The 18,267-nt window shown below is 41.6% G+C and overlaps 2 protein-coding genes across 3 annotated transcripts in view; one reads left to right on the top strand and one right to left on the bottom strand.

Moving 5' to 3' along the window:
- The first annotated feature begins 5,486 nt into the window (after positions 1-5,486).
- Positions 5,487-7,184, top strand: LOC113229110 (28S ribosomal protein S33, mitochondrial). Of its 2 annotated transcripts, none has more exons than XM_026462603.1 (2): positions 5,487-5,633; positions 6,452-7,184. In XM_026462603.1, exons 1-2 carry the CDS (start codon positions 5,617-5,619, stop codon positions 6,834-6,836), a joined length of 402 nt encoding a protein of 133 aa, XP_026318388.1. In that variant the 5' UTR covers positions 5,487-5,616; the 3' UTR covers positions 6,837-7,184. The 2 variants fall into 2 exon arrangements, with proteins under 2 accessions (XP_026318388.1, XP_026318389.1); XM_026462604.1 differs by lacking the exon at positions 5,487-5,633 and adding an exon at positions 6,230-6,365.
- A 4,619-nt stretch (positions 7,185-11,803) lies between these two features.
- Positions 11,804-18,267, bottom strand: part of LOC113229087 (tuberin) — a 20,850-nt gene continuing 14,386 nt past the window's right edge. The window contains exons 8-13 of the mRNA XM_026462581.1: positions 14,021-14,172; positions 13,363-13,947; positions 13,156-13,294; positions 12,936-13,076; positions 12,691-12,867; positions 11,804-12,623 (exon numbers count right to left, since the gene is read on the bottom strand). Coding sequence (XP_026318366.1) covers positions 12,411-12,623; positions 12,691-12,867; positions 12,936-13,076; positions 13,156-13,294; positions 13,363-13,947; positions 14,021-14,172 — 1,407 coding nt within the window. The 3' untranslated portion in view covers positions 11,804-12,410. The remainder of the gene's footprint in view (positions 12,624-12,690; positions 12,868-12,935; positions 13,077-13,155; positions 13,295-13,362; positions 13,948-14,020; positions 14,173-18,267) is intronic.

The raw sequence follows: 18,267 nt of genomic DNA, 5'->3' as shown, positions 1-18,267 counted from the left end.
ACTATTATACGGCGGTATGATTTTCAACCATTCTTTTTTCTTTTTTGATTTGTAGGCAAACTTGAAATAGTAAAAATAATAAAAACCTCGTAGTTAATTATTTTAATAACAGAATATCGATAATATGTACGCTTCCAAGAACAACCCGATCTCAAAATAATCGTTAACAACAATCATCAAAATATACAAACAAACAGGCAATTTGAAGAAACCGAAGCATAATTTGGCATTATTTATGAATAAACTACTTAAATATGTCTAATTACAAGATATATTTGGGCTTTGGTGTGATTTATAGACAGAAAAATAACACGTGCCTGTACAATGTTACATTCGGTCGATCTTCACTTTTTCAAATGCCACATCCCGTAATACAGCAGCGACGAATTTTTATTAATACATAATTGTTCTCACTGTCAATATTTTTGTCCATTTTATTACAATACATGCGAATAATTCAATAAAACACTTGGAAAAACATTTGTTTTGACATTTGATGTACTGCGAAATGGACACGGTTGGCATTTAAGATGACGTATACGTTACGTATTTTCGATTCCCGTATTTGACACAGACCAATGTAATCTCTTTTGGCTTAATACTGCACACAATAGTTAATCAAAGACAATGACATGTTTATGTTTTCGACGTCGAAATGCATCATGCACATAATATAACGTCTGATTTGTATATGTCAACATATCCATAGTCTAAGGAGGAAACTTATCATGTTAGAGAGGCACCTTTTGACACTTGTCATCGCAGTCATTAGGGATGTCAACTAAACATATCGGTTACCTTTTTAAACGATTCTCACGAGAAATCGATACGAAATTTTATGAGTTTCGATTATTTTACAGGTCATTGGGTTTCACTTCTGAATAGAAAATAATTAACATTTATTTAAGCAATATTGAGTTTAATATATGGAACTATTTTAAATGATCACAATCTGTAGTTGTTGCTGGGACAACAAAAAAGACTGCAGTTTAAATTTTTATTGCTTATCATCGGAAGATGACCCGCAATCATCAGTTGAGCTAGTATCACTTGTATGTATAATTATTTGATGTTCACTTATATTATCAATGTTAAATATAATAATATCAGCTAGAGCCTGACCCGATAACATACACCTTGCAAAATGGTTTTTTTTTAGTAATAATTCGTTCAATTTTACTCAGCAAATAATAAAAATCAATAGGTGACAGTCTACAAAAATTTGAGGATTCCCCAGAATCATCACAGAGCATTACTTGAAACATATTCGTTAACTTTGCGTTTAAATTTGTGGTTTGGATCGTTTAGGTTCCAAATGAGCCCTTCGGTTTCATATAGTTCTATAAACTCCAAGAGTCACGCGTTACCCCAATCCATTTTGCAAGGTGTACTTACGTATTATCGCAAAAATAATTATCATCAATATCAAACGAATCATTATGATCTTGTGTTATTTAAGGTTGAACTTTATTTTGTTTCTTTTTTCCAATTTTTTTTACTTTTCTTACTAAATAGGTAAAAGGATTAGCTACCAAATATTTTGTTTTGTAGCTAACAATTTCGTAAATGTGGCTAAAAACCGGCTACATTGGCAACACTGCTAATAAGTGTAACTTTGCGTCACTAGTAGTGTCTAACTTCGCGTCACCACTAGTCTAGGGTCGTATTCCAGAACTCTTCTCAATGTTCAAGTCAAAACTTGAGTATGATTTCTAGTGTTTGAAATCATACTCAAGTCCTGACTTGAGCATTAAGTAGATATCTGGAATACGACCCCAAGGGCTTATGCACACGGCGTATTTTATACGTGCAGACGACGCGCGTTTTACGAACGCGCGTTTACGGCGCGAAAATGTTCGAAAAGTAGATTGTTGCGTTTGTATCGATTCAAACGCGCGTGATACGTGATACAAAAGTGAGTTCGAAGTTACGCGTCATCTACGCGTAAACGCGCGTTATCTGTGCGTATACGCGAAGCTGACGCACTGTATTGAATCGATTCAAACGCACGCAAACATCGCGTTGCAAGCAAGAAGCTTATATACTCCACTGGAGTTTACACTTAGAATTTCATGTAGTTACTTCATTTAAAAAATTAACTGAAATTAATACAGTCAATTCGGGTAACTTTGAACGTAGTTGCGTAAAAGATTTAAAAATTTATTTTATGTATAGCAATCTTTTATTTTTAGTATTGAAGCTGTGTAAATCGGAACAAAACTGTTAAACGACAGTTATGAAAGAAAAAAGTAATGTTAAATTGTATTTTTTTAAACTTTCGCGGTTATTTCTTGGCGAAAGTAGTTTGGTGTGATTTGTTGCTCAGTTTTAGAATCGGAATTAAATATATAAATCTGAATATTGACTGGTAAGTTTTGGTTTCCACACTTAAGTAGAGGTTTATATATCGCTTTTTTTAAAGAATAATTTAATTTGGTTTTGTATTTACGCGTAAAACGAATTAGATTTTGACGACGTTACCAAACAGAGAAATTTGGGTAACTTTGAATGTGTTTGACTGTGTTTTTAAAGAAGAGGGTAGTCTGTTTCCAGGGAGAGTTCTAAAAGTTACTCCTTTGGAAATTACTGTCTCAGTGCTCCAAAAATGCTTTTTAGGAGGTTGGTCTTGGCCCTCTAACGTTGAGACATGTCAAGTTAATAAAGCCGATAATGTGAATATTATAAAAGAGCAACAGCTATCTAGAAAAGGCGGCCGTATTTATATTGATGACGACATTTTATTCAAGGAGTGGGGTGAATAGATTTTTGTTATGTATTTACTTTGCCTAAAATAATTGTTATAGGTGATTCATTTTGATCTCGTTTGATAGCTAAATAAGCGTAGAATTTATTATTAAACAGAAAATTTTCATTTTTATTCGCATTAATTAAAAAATCTAAAAAAAAACAAGTTTTTCATTTCAACTAAATTAGTTCGTCTCGTTAATCGTAATTACGGCAATACCAAGTCAAATGTCGTTTTTGAACGCACTGTCAGGAATATTTGGGCAGATTCACATCTGACTTACACAAACTGTAAAATATCTAGAAAATATACGGCTTCCATATCGAAGGCTAATCTTATTCAAAGTTACCCAAAATTAAAGGCAACTTTGAATGTGACTTTTGGAGCAAATCTAGAACAGTTTTGTTGAATAATTACTAAATTCCTTCTATAAGAACGAAAAAAGGGCTTAAAAGAACACTATTCAGTTAATAAAGTAATTGTTAAGAAACATAATTAAATGCGAAATTATTAGAAAAACGCAAAAAATGTTCAAAGTTACCCGAATTGACTGTAAACAAAACTAAAATTAAATCTGTCTTTTATCGAAATGTGCGAAACACACGCGCGTTTACAGCGCCTCTAAGGCGCATATACGGCACGTATGGATTTGTGAATGTGTAAATATGCTTACTGAGTACGACTGGAACTCGTTTGAATCGCGTTAACGCGCGTCATCAGCGCGTCGTCGGCGCGTCCTCTGCGCTTCGTCTGCGCGTACAAAATGTGCCGAGAGCATAGGCCCTAACTTCGCGCGACGAGTCGCGATGCGAGGCGTAAGACGTATAATGAGCTGACCATTTACATATGCGTGTTCGTGTATCGCATCGCTATTCGCTTCGCCACTGGCACGAATGTGAGAACGCGGCTTGTGCACATTGACTTATGTCAAGATTGCATTTAATTTTGGAATTCGTGTGAAAATATTATTTGTAATATGTTCTGTCATATTTGTATAATGCTTCACTAAAATTAATGTATTTTTATAAAACCCAATAAGTTAACAATTATTTGCTTACTGTTTCATAGATTGCATTCAAAGTTACATACTATCGTCATCCTTAGCTGTCAAAGACTATAGAGTCACGGAAGCAACGGAAGTTACTTCCAGTGGTCTCGAACCTACCGATTTTTCGGTATTACTACCGATTTGATGCTTGTCCTACCAAAATGGAAAGATTTTTTTAAAGTAAGGAAAGTCCCCTGATTTTTTTAGCGATTTTCAACAATCCATGTACACATCCCTAGTTTTTTTTCTTTCACAGGGATTCCCTGCTACTCATAGATTCTATTCCCTATTCTGTATCTATGCTGCTACTACTAAACATCGATCGACGTGTAAACGATTTATTTGGAGAATACTCTTGTGTTCAAAATCTTACCATTTTAGGGGATTCTCAGAGCAAAAAAAAGAATTCGGATTTCTTTTTTCATTTATTTTCTTAAATTTGATTGAAGTGGTTGGTTGTTAGTTTGGTGTTCTCTCAATCCAAATGGTAGGTAAACCCGCCTAACTATAGTGTTTGGGTTGACTGTAAATAATACGTAAGAAATAAAATAAAATAAATAAATAAACTTTTAATAGTTTTAATAATATCATTAGTGAGTAAATACCATTCCTACTTTAGTAATAATACTTTATTTCGGACCAACAACAAAAAATAAATTTAAAATATAGAGATTGTTCTATTTATTGTTTTTTCTTATTTACCGATTTTTAGTCCAAGGATATCGATTTTGCTTGGCAACCCTAGCGATTTCGCATTTTGACTTTTTGGAGACCACTGGTTTAGTGGTGCTCATGTAAAAAAATATCGATATTTTTTCCGATGTGATATATCGAAATGTTCTATCGCTATTTTGCGATATATCGTTACAAAACATCGATATGTTCGATGTATCGTAAATAATTCTAACAAATAGGAAGAAATTTTTACTAAGAGTAAATAAGTTTTTGCCGTGGGGCGACGGCTTAAGAATACATTGTCGCCTCCCCATACATGCCCGTGGGGGTCGTAAGAGGCGACCGAGGGCGTCACAAGTGTCCATCTGCTTAGCATTGTGGTAGGCTCTGTGCCGACTGGATAGCGACCACAGTACACACGGCGGAAAACCCTCCACAGTGAAACGCTTTTGCGAATCGCGTTCAGGGATCAGTTGGTGTACATCCAGTGCATTTGGCCAGACCGGCAAAATGATAGTGACGGAGTGAAGATATTTGTGTTTTCCATCCGTTACTCTCATCTCTGGACTGTATTCGCACTTTCCATCAGGCGCGGTGCAGTCATTTTGTCGAGTCGCAATAAAAAAAAAAAAAAAAAAAAAAAAAAAAGTAAGGCCATCAGTTTTGACGCAACAATCAAATGTAATTCTTATTCTTATTGACAATATTATTCCAAGTTTATGTTTGTTTCCAACCCAACAATATCGTCTGCACACAAGCAATATTTTTGTCAACATTACCACATAACATAACCACTACGTTACATTGACGTATAACCAGCGAATCAGCTCTCGAAGTACGTTTCGTTTCTGCAAGTACAATTTTGAATACTTACGTACTTTCAACTTTGTCCGATTTTTCATGTATCGAATAAAATATATGGATAGCACATATCGATAACGAATGATACGATAATATCGGATTGATTCGATATATCGAAGGCATTTATCGATATTTTTTTTATTATCGATATATATCAAGCATTTTTTACTCCTTTCCTACCTTATCCTTCTTTTAATTTGTTTGTGCACTATTCTATTATCGGAGTATTCCTGTGTAACTCTACTCTTTGTGCGGAGTCTAGAGTGGTCCTTCTGGTGGTCTGTGCATGGATGATGGTAAAAGGTCTGTGGCACTTTCAACATTGCTAGCTAGTGGTTTTTAAAGTTATCTGAAATTAGATAGTTATATCCTCTTTGGCACTTATTTGGCTGAGTTCACGAAGATTTATAGAGAATATAAGTTCCTCATAACTAACCAGCATCTTGCTGTGGTGCTGCTGCATCCTCTTTGGCTGCTGCGGTGCATTGCAAAATGAAGCGCGAGAGATTGCGATAAATGGGCGTGCATTTCGAACAAGGAACGTATGTGTTTAATTGGACGTAGTTAGCAAAAAGGATCCAATCCACAAAATATTCAGAAAATGAGTTATATATATTAAACAGTTCCTAAAGTGTAACCTCTTAGATCAGCAAAAAAAAAATCCAACATATAAATAAATATCTCTGGAGTTACATGAGATTATAAGTTTTGAAAATAAAACAAGAGTGAGAAACACTTTTCAATTTCAAACTGTCATATCTCGAAAGCGACTGGATGTGCATTGGATCCTTCTGGTTTAACTATGTCCAATTGTAAAAAGAATGCTATGAACGCTTGAACTACCAATTACAATTTTTAGAATGTGAAATTTAAGGAGTGATCAAAGAGGATATAACTATAGGAAATGAACTATTTTCCCGGATTTAAATAGTGTATATTTGTTTTTTCAAACAAACCAACATTTCAGGCCCTTTATGGGACCTGCCCATTGTTATGATTGACACGGTCGAGGATATAACCACTTTGTTGATCTTTGTAATTAACCTCAAATCTACCTGTATTGAATTTCTTAATTTTTTATATATTATTTTATTTTATTGTTTTAATGTGAAATGTTCCAGGAAAAGTAAAAAAACTTCATTGATAATGGCGACAAATTATGCAAAATATGCAGAGTTAATCAAAGCATCTACCGACTATGCACGGCGTATGAAGCGGTTGTCGAACAGAATCTTTGGCGAGGTGGCAATCCCCACAAATTCTAAGTCGATGAAGGTGGTCAAAATGTTTGAAGCACGGCCTTTGCATAGCAATGAAGAAGTAGTGCACTACTACCCACGGCACATGGAGACACATGCGCTGATGCTGCGTCTACGCGAGTATGGTTTGTTCCGTGATGAACACCAGGATTTTAAGGAAGAGATGCGCCGCCTGCGTGAACTGCGTGGGAAAGTCAAGGTGTGGCGGAGGAAACTCGGCGACGCAAGTGCCAATACACCATCCTAATGGCATATCCTTCCGAAAATCTCACTAGCAGTGTATGGCAGGATCAGTTTAGAACTATCAAACTCTTTTGAGCATTTTTCCACTGATCGCTATTAGAGTCCAAAGCAATAAAATCAACTCAAAAGATCTCGCAGATAGCGATATATGAAAAAACTTAAGTTTATGTTAAACTTTGTTTTTGTTTTTGTGTGTTTAAACACAAAAATAAATGTAGTAATAAATAAAAACGATGGAGAATTTTGGTGTTCACATCTGGAAACATGCTCATGTAGTGGCTTTGCATATTATGTGCTAACTGCTGTGTTACTTACGATTAGTCTATTCTGTTTGAAATAAATTAATAATGAACTGTTACGTTTTTTTTTTTTCAGAGGTACCAATTTTTGTAATATTTTTATTTATTTATTCAGGTAATAAACGTCATACAAACAATGATTAACTGCCTCTGGCCGAACGGTTACCGGACTGCTACGCAGAGGTCCCACGTTCGATTCCCGGGCCGGGAGAAATATAGGGACACAGGGGTTGCCCTGTGTTGAGTGTGTGCGTTAACTATAATTATCAAAGAACAGTATGTATAAATGGACCTATAGTATAATTTATGAAACGTAGCATAAATTGCGCAAATATTTGATGAATACAAAATATGTACTACTACCAAAATGTTTACATTACAGACCCAAAAATAATGATAAAAATATGTATTAGAGCCGTCACAATATCAGTTCTTCCACTTTTTGCAAACATTTCAACATCATAAAACAATTTTATCATCAGAAATGATCAGAAACAGGTATTTTTTGCACAATTTGTTCGACAATTTGAAAACGTCCTTTTTGAAAGTGAGGAGAAACATTAAACGAGATTTTCTCTAAAAGTTCAGCAGAATCAATGTCATTGTGAACAAGCTTGTTTAAAAATATACTATCTTGCGGAAGTTAATAGGCCGTCCATAAGAACCGGAGATAGGTCCGTCTCGGATCCGCGACTTCCGCAAATTAAGAGTTAAACAAGTTAGCGACTGTACGTTATGTCTTTTTACACTATCTTCGTAGTCAATATAGCAAAAACCAGAGCGAAGTTTCTTTTGAACTCTTTCTATTCTATCTTGATGAAGAGCATACTGGGTTCCAGACAACAATTCCAAACTCTAAAATACTACGAACGTAAGCGTTGTATAATATTTTTAGTGTACCCTTAGTAAAAGGTTTACGTAGGCGAAGGATCAAACCCGTTTGCTTATACATATGCCCTAGCCACCATATTATCGATGTGTTTGGAGAAGTGCAACTTGGAATCCGTTGCGATGCCTACACCACGAATAGAATCGACACGAGTATAAATCCTAGGCAAGGCCAAGTGGATTATTTTTCCGGCTAAAAGTATGATGACGTAGCGCTTATCCAAATTCATAGCTAAACCTTTACAAAAACATTCAAAGGTGCGTAAATCTTGCCATAATTTCGCACAATCAAGAGTTCGAACTATGTTATACATTTTTGTATCATCTGCATAAAGCAGATGATGAGAATTGGTGAAACAGAATCTGACGTCATGAATATATAAAGAAAATAGAAAAAGACCAAGATGAGGGATGCCTGACGGAATGTTCAAGAATTTAGAGTTACCGCTCTATTCATCCCCTAGTTTACCCACCCTTAGACGTGGAATATTTTCTTCACATTTAAATGGGACCACTTCTGAGGTACCCTCTTTCCAACAAAAAAAGAATCATCAATATCGGTTCACAAATGGCGCAGTTATCGCGTACATACATACAAAAAAAAACATCAGACGAATTGAGAACCTCCTCCTTTTTTGAAGTCGGTTAAAAATTTTACATTTTTAACCGTAATTTTGTATACAAACGTAGTGACATGTAACGAAATATAAAAAAACTAAAACATATAATAACTAAAACATATACCAACTTTTAAAGCTACTTGCCCAACCAGTGTAGTACATTTTTTTTTCGGTAGAGTGAGTTGAAATTGAACGAAAATTCAATTTCTCTTTTGATATGGGGATAATGTGTCATTTTTTTTTTCAAAATTAGAGCAGTTGTGTCAAAATTTTAGACGACTAGCTACAGGAGCATTATTCAGGGTTACAAAATAATAAAAAAATTAAAATAAAGTGGAAATTTGTAGAAACGGGAAGTGAAAATGCGTCACAGGGTGTATATTTTTCGATTTTTTTCAAAATGGTCATAATTTTTAAAATACATGACATAGATTTTATTTTTTATTTTTCTGATAACAGTTATGACCTGGCCTATCACCCCGTTCCGGCTTGACGTCGCGTCCCGGGACACCCTGTATATATTTTATAATATCTTTTTTTGGGCATAGTTTTATACTTAAATTCTAAATTTAAATGTGTTTGTTTTTGGCGCCTTTTTCTTAACTTAAGTACATTCTCATGGCCTTGCTCACTCGTTGTTAGCACTCATCCCTTCACCCATTGATACAGTCCGCTACATATTTTGGTCCATACTGGAGGTTTCTTTTGGCCGACGGCAGCGTAAGATTAGCGCTAGTGGGCTCTAAAGCACGCGTTTCCTCATTAAAGTCTCGTCACTATTCCGCGAACTAAAGGTAGCTCTTATATCGGTTCGGTTTGCCCAATTTAGTTTGGATGCCCATTCGAAAAAGATTCACAAACGTTTCTATTGGAGTGACTCCATGGCTGTCTTAGGCTGGCTTCGTGGGGGCTGCAGAGGGTTAAAATCATTCGTCGCGCATAGGGTAATGAAATTTTAGAGTTGACCAACCCATCGGATTGGAATCGGTTGCCTTCAAACCTCAGTGACAACAACAGTTTTTATGAAAGGTGGCTCGTTGGGCCATCTTTCTTGTTACGATCGTCCGAAAACTGGCCTAAAAATCCGGGTCCAGCACCAACCGTTACCGATGAAGTTGTCGTGAGCCTCACACAACCCTCTCCTCTCCTGCCGTTACCCACTCCGGAAACAGCAGACGCAACTCGCTTCAGCAGCTGGTTGAGGCTAGTCCGCGCTATGGCGCGCATTCGTTCACATTTACTCACAACCCTTAAAGAAAGGCAGTCGTCTAACAAAATTGTTCCCAGTGATTAGTGACGACCAACCCCTAAGAATGGCCGGTCGTGTGTCAGCAGCCATTAACATTCCCTTCGACACTAAGGTACCAATTATCCTAGATGGCAGACAACCAGCTGTAAAACTTCTAATATTCCATTTTCATCACAAGACTGCCCACAACTAGACACTAACAACGAAACTATGCTAAACGAGCTTCGTCAAAAGTTTTGGGTTCTCCGTCTAAGGATCACAGTCAGATCAATCTCAGGCGATTGCTTGTTCTGCAGGCTCCGAAAGGCTCAATCTTTGACTCCCCGCACTGCGGATTTACCGTACGAAAGGGTGGCGCATCATCAACGACCCTTCACATATACCGGCTTAGATTATTTTGGACCTACAGAGGTAACAGTGGGGAGACGCAGAGAGAAACGTTATGTCGCCCTCTACACATGCATGACCATCCGCGCCGTGCACCTGGAAATCGCTCACAGCTTGTCAGCCGACTCCGCAATTATGGGGCGCTTCATCGCTCGACGTGGTGCTCCCTCAGTAATATTTTGACACTGACTGACAACGGCACGGCATTCGTAGGCGCAAATCGACAACTAAAGGAGTTCTACGAGGATCAAGTCTTCGACGACGCTGCCAACAGAGGTATAAAGTAGCGTTTTATTCCTCCTGTCGCCTGTTCCATCCTTTGGAGGGTGCTGGGAACGCCTTGTAAGAAGTGTGAAGACAGCATCAAGGGTTACACTGTTCGAACAAACACCTAAACCAGAAATTTTAGAGACTCTTCTTTTGGAAGCCGAAGCGATCGTAAACAGTCGTCCTCTAACACATGTTCCGGTGGGTGCCAATCGCTCCTTTTCATTTTTTATTAGGTACTGCATCCAACCAAATCGTCTTAGGGTCAGATGACCGTGACCTCGTCCGCAGGGTAGAATATAATAGAATTATGCATAACTTACAGTTTGTTAAACAGAAGTTTTTTATGTTTATTGCGTGATATTTATTAACAGTATTATCTAACTATAGCCACAAATGTTACAATACTTTTAAACTTGTATATCGTTGGCTAAACTCGAAAATGAATCTAGGGCATTCAACAAGAAATCTGTTTAAGTGACTAGATTTGTATTGACACTATGTATCTTGAAAAAACCATGTTGTTCGACTACGAAGTTTGGTTGTTAAAAGTGAAGTGACAACGTTAAAAAAAAATTCGCGAGGACCAACGCATAGCTTTGAAATGGGCCTGTAATATAATCACTTGCTAAATTGATTTCTTCAAAATTTCGCGACCAAGGTGCGCAATAATATATCTATTTTCATTCATCACCATCAACCCATTTATACTTCCCACTGCTGAGCACAGGTTTCCTCTCAGGCGAGGGTTTAGGTATATCCGCTATGCTGACTCGAGCGGGTTGATATTTCATTAATGTTTAATAGTATTTAGTAGCGCTTCTTGAGAAAGAGTACGTCCGATATTGTATTGACACCACCTATTTCTGCCGCCAAGCAGGTAATAGGAGCATTACTGTGTTCCGGTTTGAAGGTAAGGGTGCTGAAAGGGGGATGAAATTACAGGCACATGGGACCTATCAACTTGTGTCATGGTGACGGGCACAGTGGGAGTGCCCCTCAGATTGCCCCCTGCAATTTAAAGCTCTGGGTGGCATTGCAACTTTTATGGACAGGCGTATCACTTTCCACCGGGCGCACGACATGTTCGTCCCGTCACTTTGTATCGAAATTAAAGAAACATTTAAAAAAAGGAAAGTTCCACTTTAATACAACACATCTGTATCTCTCATTCATCATCTCATACACTTAATAAAATTTATTATCTATCCATCCTTTCAGATTCAGCGTAACAAAGAGGCTTTCCGCAGTCCGCTTTTAGTCCTTTCGTGAGACGTGGCGTGATGGGGTGTGAACCTCGTCGTTTTATGAATTATTGAAATTATTGGTGTCACACGAACAGCAAGTGAAAGCTGAAGTTCATTCCGGTAGATACCCGCATACGCGGACAAGGCTAGCACTGTGAGGGCGACAAACCACACTTGCCTCTGGCCACGCACTCATCGGCACGGCAGACCTCAGATCGGCGGAAAGAGGATAAAGTGAACAAGTGGAACAAAAAGAACAGACGATTACGGGAGGTAGTGCGAATATTTCCGAGCACGTTCGAGGAAAGGCGCGTTACTGTGTTGACCCAAACCTGCGTCTGTACTGAACTGGACAGGCCGAGCGTGCGCACGTGCAGGGGCGTAAAGGATAGAGCCATAAAAATGTACTATTGTTTATTTGATTACAAAAACGTCGGTCACGAAATCAACGGCTACATAGAATACAGTCGACAAGAGGCGGCTCCCGGAGCGCTCCGATCGCCTCGTGGGCCGGGCCCACTTGTCCCGGTCGGCTCGCAGAAAAAAGAGCCACTCGCGATCAACTGAAATAGCGGGAATCGGTAACTTGGGTGGCGAACGACGCCGGCGGCCGCGCCCGCGTTAGGTGTAGTCGTTGAAGTCGTCGATGGCGACGCGCGTGTGCAGGTCGGAGGGCGCGTTGTAGGGCTCCGGCGCGCGCGCCGCCGCGGCCAGGCGCTCGGCCTCCACGCGCCGGCGCAGCCGCTTGATCAGGCGCAGGCGCTCCAGCGCGTTGGACGCGTACGCCGCGCCCGGCCCGCCCAGCGTCAGCGACTGCGAGATCTGCGACGCCAGCTGCAACAGCGCGCGCGTCAGCCCCGCCCGCCCCGGCCGCCCCCGCCCGCCCCGGCCGCGTACTCACCGCGCAGTGCAGCGCGATCTGGCGCGCCAGCAGCGCCACGTTGGTGTCCGACACCACGTACGTGTCCTGGTGCGCCAGGAACGTGGTGCGGATGCGCTCGTCCTTGGTCTTGACGAACACGCGGTTCATGCCGTGCTCGAACGGCTCCACCACCACGATGCAGAAGTTCAGCTGGCCCTGCAACGCGTTCCGACTGTCGGCGACGCCCGACAACGTCCCCCTCCCCCCGCCGGCGAGCGGCTCACCTTGATAGTGTGAATGTTGAAGTCAGCGCCGGAGTCGTTGTACACGATGGATACGAAGTCGTTGCCGATGTACTTGCGCTTCTCGTTGCAGTTGGGGTCCTTCGGCGAGCAGGGCATCGCCGTCGCCACGTGGAACAGCACCTGCGGGCGGAGTCGCTCTCACGGTGGCGAATCGTCCGCGCGGGCGCGGCGCGATCAAGGAACGGACGCTCGGACGCACCTGCATGACGTCGTCCGTCCACACGTAGGTGTAGCGGCCGTCCTTGCCGCCCTTCTCGAGGTTGAGGAAGAGGTCCGGCTGCTCGTCGGCCGCGTCCAGCGACACCAGCGTGCCCAGCTGCGTCAGGAAGTCCGCGTACCTGCGAGCGAGCGAGCGTCAGCCGGGGCCGGGCGGCGGGGCGGCGGGCGGCGGGGCGGCGGGGCTCACCTGACGCTGCCGAACTCGTTGCGCAGGATGAGCACCTCGTTGTCCTGCTGGCCGGGGCCCGCGTACAGCACGCCCACCTTGTGCGTCTCGATGGGCGGCACCAGGTCCAGGTTCTTGACGGTGCGCTCGTGCTGCGCGCCCGCCACGCGCAGCGGCCGCTCGGCCAGCGGGTCCAGCGCGCCCGGCGCCTCGCCCGGCACGGGCGGCGTGATGGGGTACGTGGACATGTTGTGGTACAGCTGCAGGAACACGAAGGACGGCGTGACGCCGCCGCCGCCCGCGCCCGCGCGGCCCTCGCGCCTGCGCGGCTCGCGCGCGCGCCGCGCCGGGCTCATGACCGAGATGGTGTTGGACCGCTTGGAGCGCGCCAGCGGCGGCAGGTCGTCGCCGCCCACGGCGCTGTCGCTGGCCGTCTTGAGCACGGCCGGTGCGGCGGCCGCGGCCGACGGCGACGGCGGCGACAGCGGCGCCGGCTGCAGCGGCGACGTGCCGCTCATCTCCTCGGGGATGGCCTCGCACGACACGCGCATGTCGGCGCTCTTCTTGGCCGCCTTCTTGGACGCGTGCAGCGACATGGCCGCGCTCCTGCGGCGACGGGCGCGTGAGCGGGGCGGGGCGGGCGGGGCGGCCTCCGCGGGCCGGGCGGCCGCGTACTTACGTGGTCTCGGGCGCGGCCGGCAGCAGGATGAGGTCGTCGGGCAGCAGCGCGCGCGGCGGCTCGGGCTCCGGCTCGGGCTCGCGCGGCAGCTTCCACGACGACGACATCTCCGGCGACGAGTTGGACCGCCGCACCGGGTGCCGCGACTTGCCCTGCGGACGCTCCGGCCGGTCACGCCTTGTCCGGCCTTTGCCAGTGTGTTTGCAGTAATATCGCACCCCGGACTAGGTATGAGCGCCGCGCCGACACACTCAATCGGCGCGCCGCCGTTCAGTTCGATCAGACGCTCCGATCGTACGCTTGCACACGCTTCCGTATTGTGTATGCGAATATGGCGACGCTAGAATAGTCATTATTCACGAGTCTCGAGGCTTCAAGCTCAAGGCTCGAGACAAGTGAAAATGACAAATCCGTAAAAAGCAGTAGTGCGAAAAAGCCAACTTTCAGCACAATTTGTAGTACGAAAAATACCACGTTTTAAACAACTGTATTAAAAAATGACTTTTGTAAGATAAAACTTATTTTTTTTAATAAAATGTAAGTTCGCATTTGACCTCCATCTTCCCTGATGGAAAGTGACGATGTAGCATGCACACCTAAATAATGCCTATTCACTCTCGCCTTGAAAAGGTCCAAGTTATAACGTTCAGGGAACGAGTCTACAGGCAGGGAATTCCACTCCATAGCCGTTCGCCATATGAATGCGGAAGCGTAACGCTTCGTGCGAATCTTTGGAATATCTACAACATAGAGGCGGCATGCCTACACCTAGTCCCGCAGCGATGGAAAGGAGAAGGCGGAATTAAATCGTGTAATTCAATCGCACACTCTCCGTGATATATGCTATAAAATACCTATAAGCAGGCAACTTTACGGCAGTGTTCAAGGCTCTGCAGCTTCGCCTCGACTAATTCCGAATCACCTATAAGCTTCTTGGCACGGTTGTTAATTGAATCAAAGGTGGCCAGTTAGTAAGTAGCAGAGCCATCCTAAAGGAGACAGCAGTACTCCATGTACGACCGGACTTGTGCTTGGTACAGCTGAAGCAACTGACCCGGTGGGAAGTAACGCCTCACCCTGGAAAGGATGCCGAGCTTCCTTGCTGCATGTTTGGCCACGGATTTTATGTATCCGCCGAAGTACAAATTGGACGACAGGTTTATTCCAATTCCAGTCTACCTGTTAGCTACTTTGCGAGCAGTCGTGCCAATAAGCCAATCCTTGTACGCTTAACGCGGAAATCCATCGGTTCTCAAACTTTTGTAAGATTTCGCTATGTCTTTTTGTGGCATATGTAATGAAGATGTTGGTGACGGAGTACATTGCACATCCTGCGACCAGTTGCTACATTTTCATTGTGCTGGCATAACCGAGGGAGGCTACAGAAAACTGGGCGCTGATAGGAAACAAGCTTGGAAATGCGGCAAGTGTAAACTAACAGGCCAGAGATCGCCACAACCCACCGGAGAAGCAGCCATTATGGCAGAACTTAAAGCCTTGTCTGTGAAACTTGCTCCCCTGGACTCGCTTACTGCTGAGGTCAAAGCACTACGTGCCGAAATATCTGAGCTAAGAGCACAGGTCACCCTAACTAATACGTCAATAAAGGAATTTAATGACAGATGTGAGAAGATTGAAGACCGTCTTGCGCAAGTTGAAGGAGTTGGAGACCGGGTGACCATCCTTGAAGCTGAACTAAGCAAAGTTATATGTGAAGCAAACGATAAATATCAATTTTCTCGCATGAACAACGCAGAGATAAAAGGCATCCCTCAGTCCCAGAACGAGAATTTATTAGATATTATTAGCTCAGTTGGGTCTAAAATAAATTATCCCATAAATAGATCTCAGATAAACTTTGTTACCAGAGTTCCGAGGAAGGATAACACCCAACCAAAACCCATAATCGTGGCGTTTATTAGCCGATACGTGAAGGAGGATTTTGTTGCAGCTGCGAGAGCGAAATCAAGGGAAGTGAAGCTCAATGCTAGTATATTTGGTTTCAAATCAAATAACATGGTTTTCGTCAACGATCACTTGACACCGTCAAATAAGGATTTGCTCACCAAGGCGAAGCAAATCGCCAAAGACAAGGGGTTTCTCTATTCTTGGGTAAAACACTCCAAAATATATTTGAGGAAAAACGACACGTCCCCAGTTATACAGGTCAAATCAGAGGACTTAATGAAAATTGTTTAAGTGAGTTTTGTATTTTTAAAGTGCGTGCTATTTATGTGTCCGAACTTGATATAATGTTGTTTTTATTTATATTTTTAATCGTCAACAGTTTGAGCATCTCCGGTAGTTGCTGTGTGAGTATTGAATTTCTTCTAAAGTTGTGTCTTCCTTGTTCAGAAACATTTAAACTGAGTAGTCGCTGTGCTAACGCTTCATGCCTGTATTTTACAACATACTGCTGTGGGCCTATTGTACTAGCGTTGAAAATTGTCTGTAGGATGGTACCGCTTAATACCTTTAATGTGATAAAGTCATTAGTTAATGACCCTATTGTTATGCTTATTGAATATACAAAGTGCATGTTATTTGAATTGAAATTTTGTGTCGCACTGTGTTTAAGTGTGCGTGGGTATCTTTTAATTAATTTATTTTTTTTCGGTTGTACTATCGTTTTCTTTTATTTTTATTTGAATATTTTCGGTAATTTGTATGTTTTTAAGTATAAGTTAAATTATTGCGTAATACGTGAAATAGTATTAAATATTTACTTATTTTTTATACATTCTCGGTTCGATAGACTGATTTTAGAAATTTTTAGTTTAAATATAAGGGTTATACTTTAAAAATATACTACCAAAACGCCAGGGGATTACGTACGAAGGTCAGTGAATTCTACAGAAACGTGTGTTTAAGTAATTACGATGTTATATGTATTTCGGAGACGTGGTTGTTGGATGGCATTATGGATAGTGAATTATTTGATGGTAGATACCTTGTCTTTCGACGCGATCGTGACTATGTTAGGTTAGGCCAAACTTTAGGCGGCGGAGTATTGATGGCAGTGAGGCACGACCTTGCCGTTATATGCATGCCTGAATGGAACAGTTCAGCGGAGGACATCTGGATTACTATTTTAATTAAATGTAAGAGGCCTGCGACAACTTATAAAATGCATATTTGTACATTGTACTTATGTCGGGAAGAGGGTGGTAACTCATATAAGGAACAATTATGCAATTTTTCTGATAATCTTAGTAAAATAATTTACAGTCACCCGTTAGACAAATTTGTTGTTGTGGGTGATTTTAATTTCGGTAATGACGTGCAATGGTTAAGGTCAAATGGGGAAGCCGTAATGCTACCGGCCAACTATGCTGCTGGTTATTTATCTGATTTCTTTGATCTCATTGACACATGTAATTTAAGTCAGTTTAATGGTGAATTTAATAATAATAATAGGGTGTTGGATTTAGTGTTTTCTAATGGAATATTAAACGTAAAAAATTGTATCAAACCATTGGTCCCGGAGGATTTTCATCACAAATCCCTTGATATATATGCTGAATTTGTTGATATTCACGAATTGAAACAGTTGGGCCAAATGAAGTATATTTACAATCGAGGTGACTATTCTGCAATTTCAGCCGAGCTTAGTAAAATTAATTGGAGTCAGTATTTAAGTACAGGCTCATTAGATGACGCGGTGGCCTATTTATATAAAAAATATATGAGCTTCGTGACCAACATATACCTCGTAAATTGATTAAATCGAACTCTTACCCGCCATGGTACAATTCTAGTCTCATAAAAGCTTTAAAAGAAAAATCTAAATACCATTCTAAATATAAAACGTACGGTAACTTATCTGATTACCAATCTTTTTCTACACTGCGGAAAAGGGTCTTCGATCTTGAGAGGGACTGCTTTGAAAAGTACATTCAACACATCGAATCTTCAATTGTAGAGAACCCCAAAGCATTTTGGACGTTTGTAAAAATGAAAAGGAACAACTCGACTTTTCCTAGTGTAATGAATTACAAATCTGTGAGCGCTGACACTGGTGAAGATATAAGTAACCTATTTGCGGAGTACTTTCTTGAGATTTTCTTGGTGACTGGCCAATCGACGTGTTGCACTGTCAACATGAACTACGATGACGTTCTATGTAGCATAGGCGATATTCAAATTAATGCAATCAAGGTACATGATCTTTTAAAATCACTCGATTTAACAAAGTCGGGGGGGACCTGATTTGATTCCTCCACTTTTAATTGTAAAATGTGCCGAAA

Source organism: Hyposmocoma kahamanoa, unplaced genomic scaffold (genome assembly GCF_003589595.1).
Source record: "Hyposmocoma kahamanoa isolate Upper Pololo Valley unplaced genomic scaffold, ASM358959v1 277, whole genome shotgun sequence".
Classification (NCBI taxonomy): Eukaryota; Metazoa; Arthropoda; class Insecta; order Lepidoptera; family Cosmopterigidae; genus Hyposmocoma; species Hyposmocoma kahamanoa.
The sequence above is the reverse complement of the archived record's forward strand: the minus strand, read 5'-3'. Positions and strand labels throughout refer to the sequence as shown.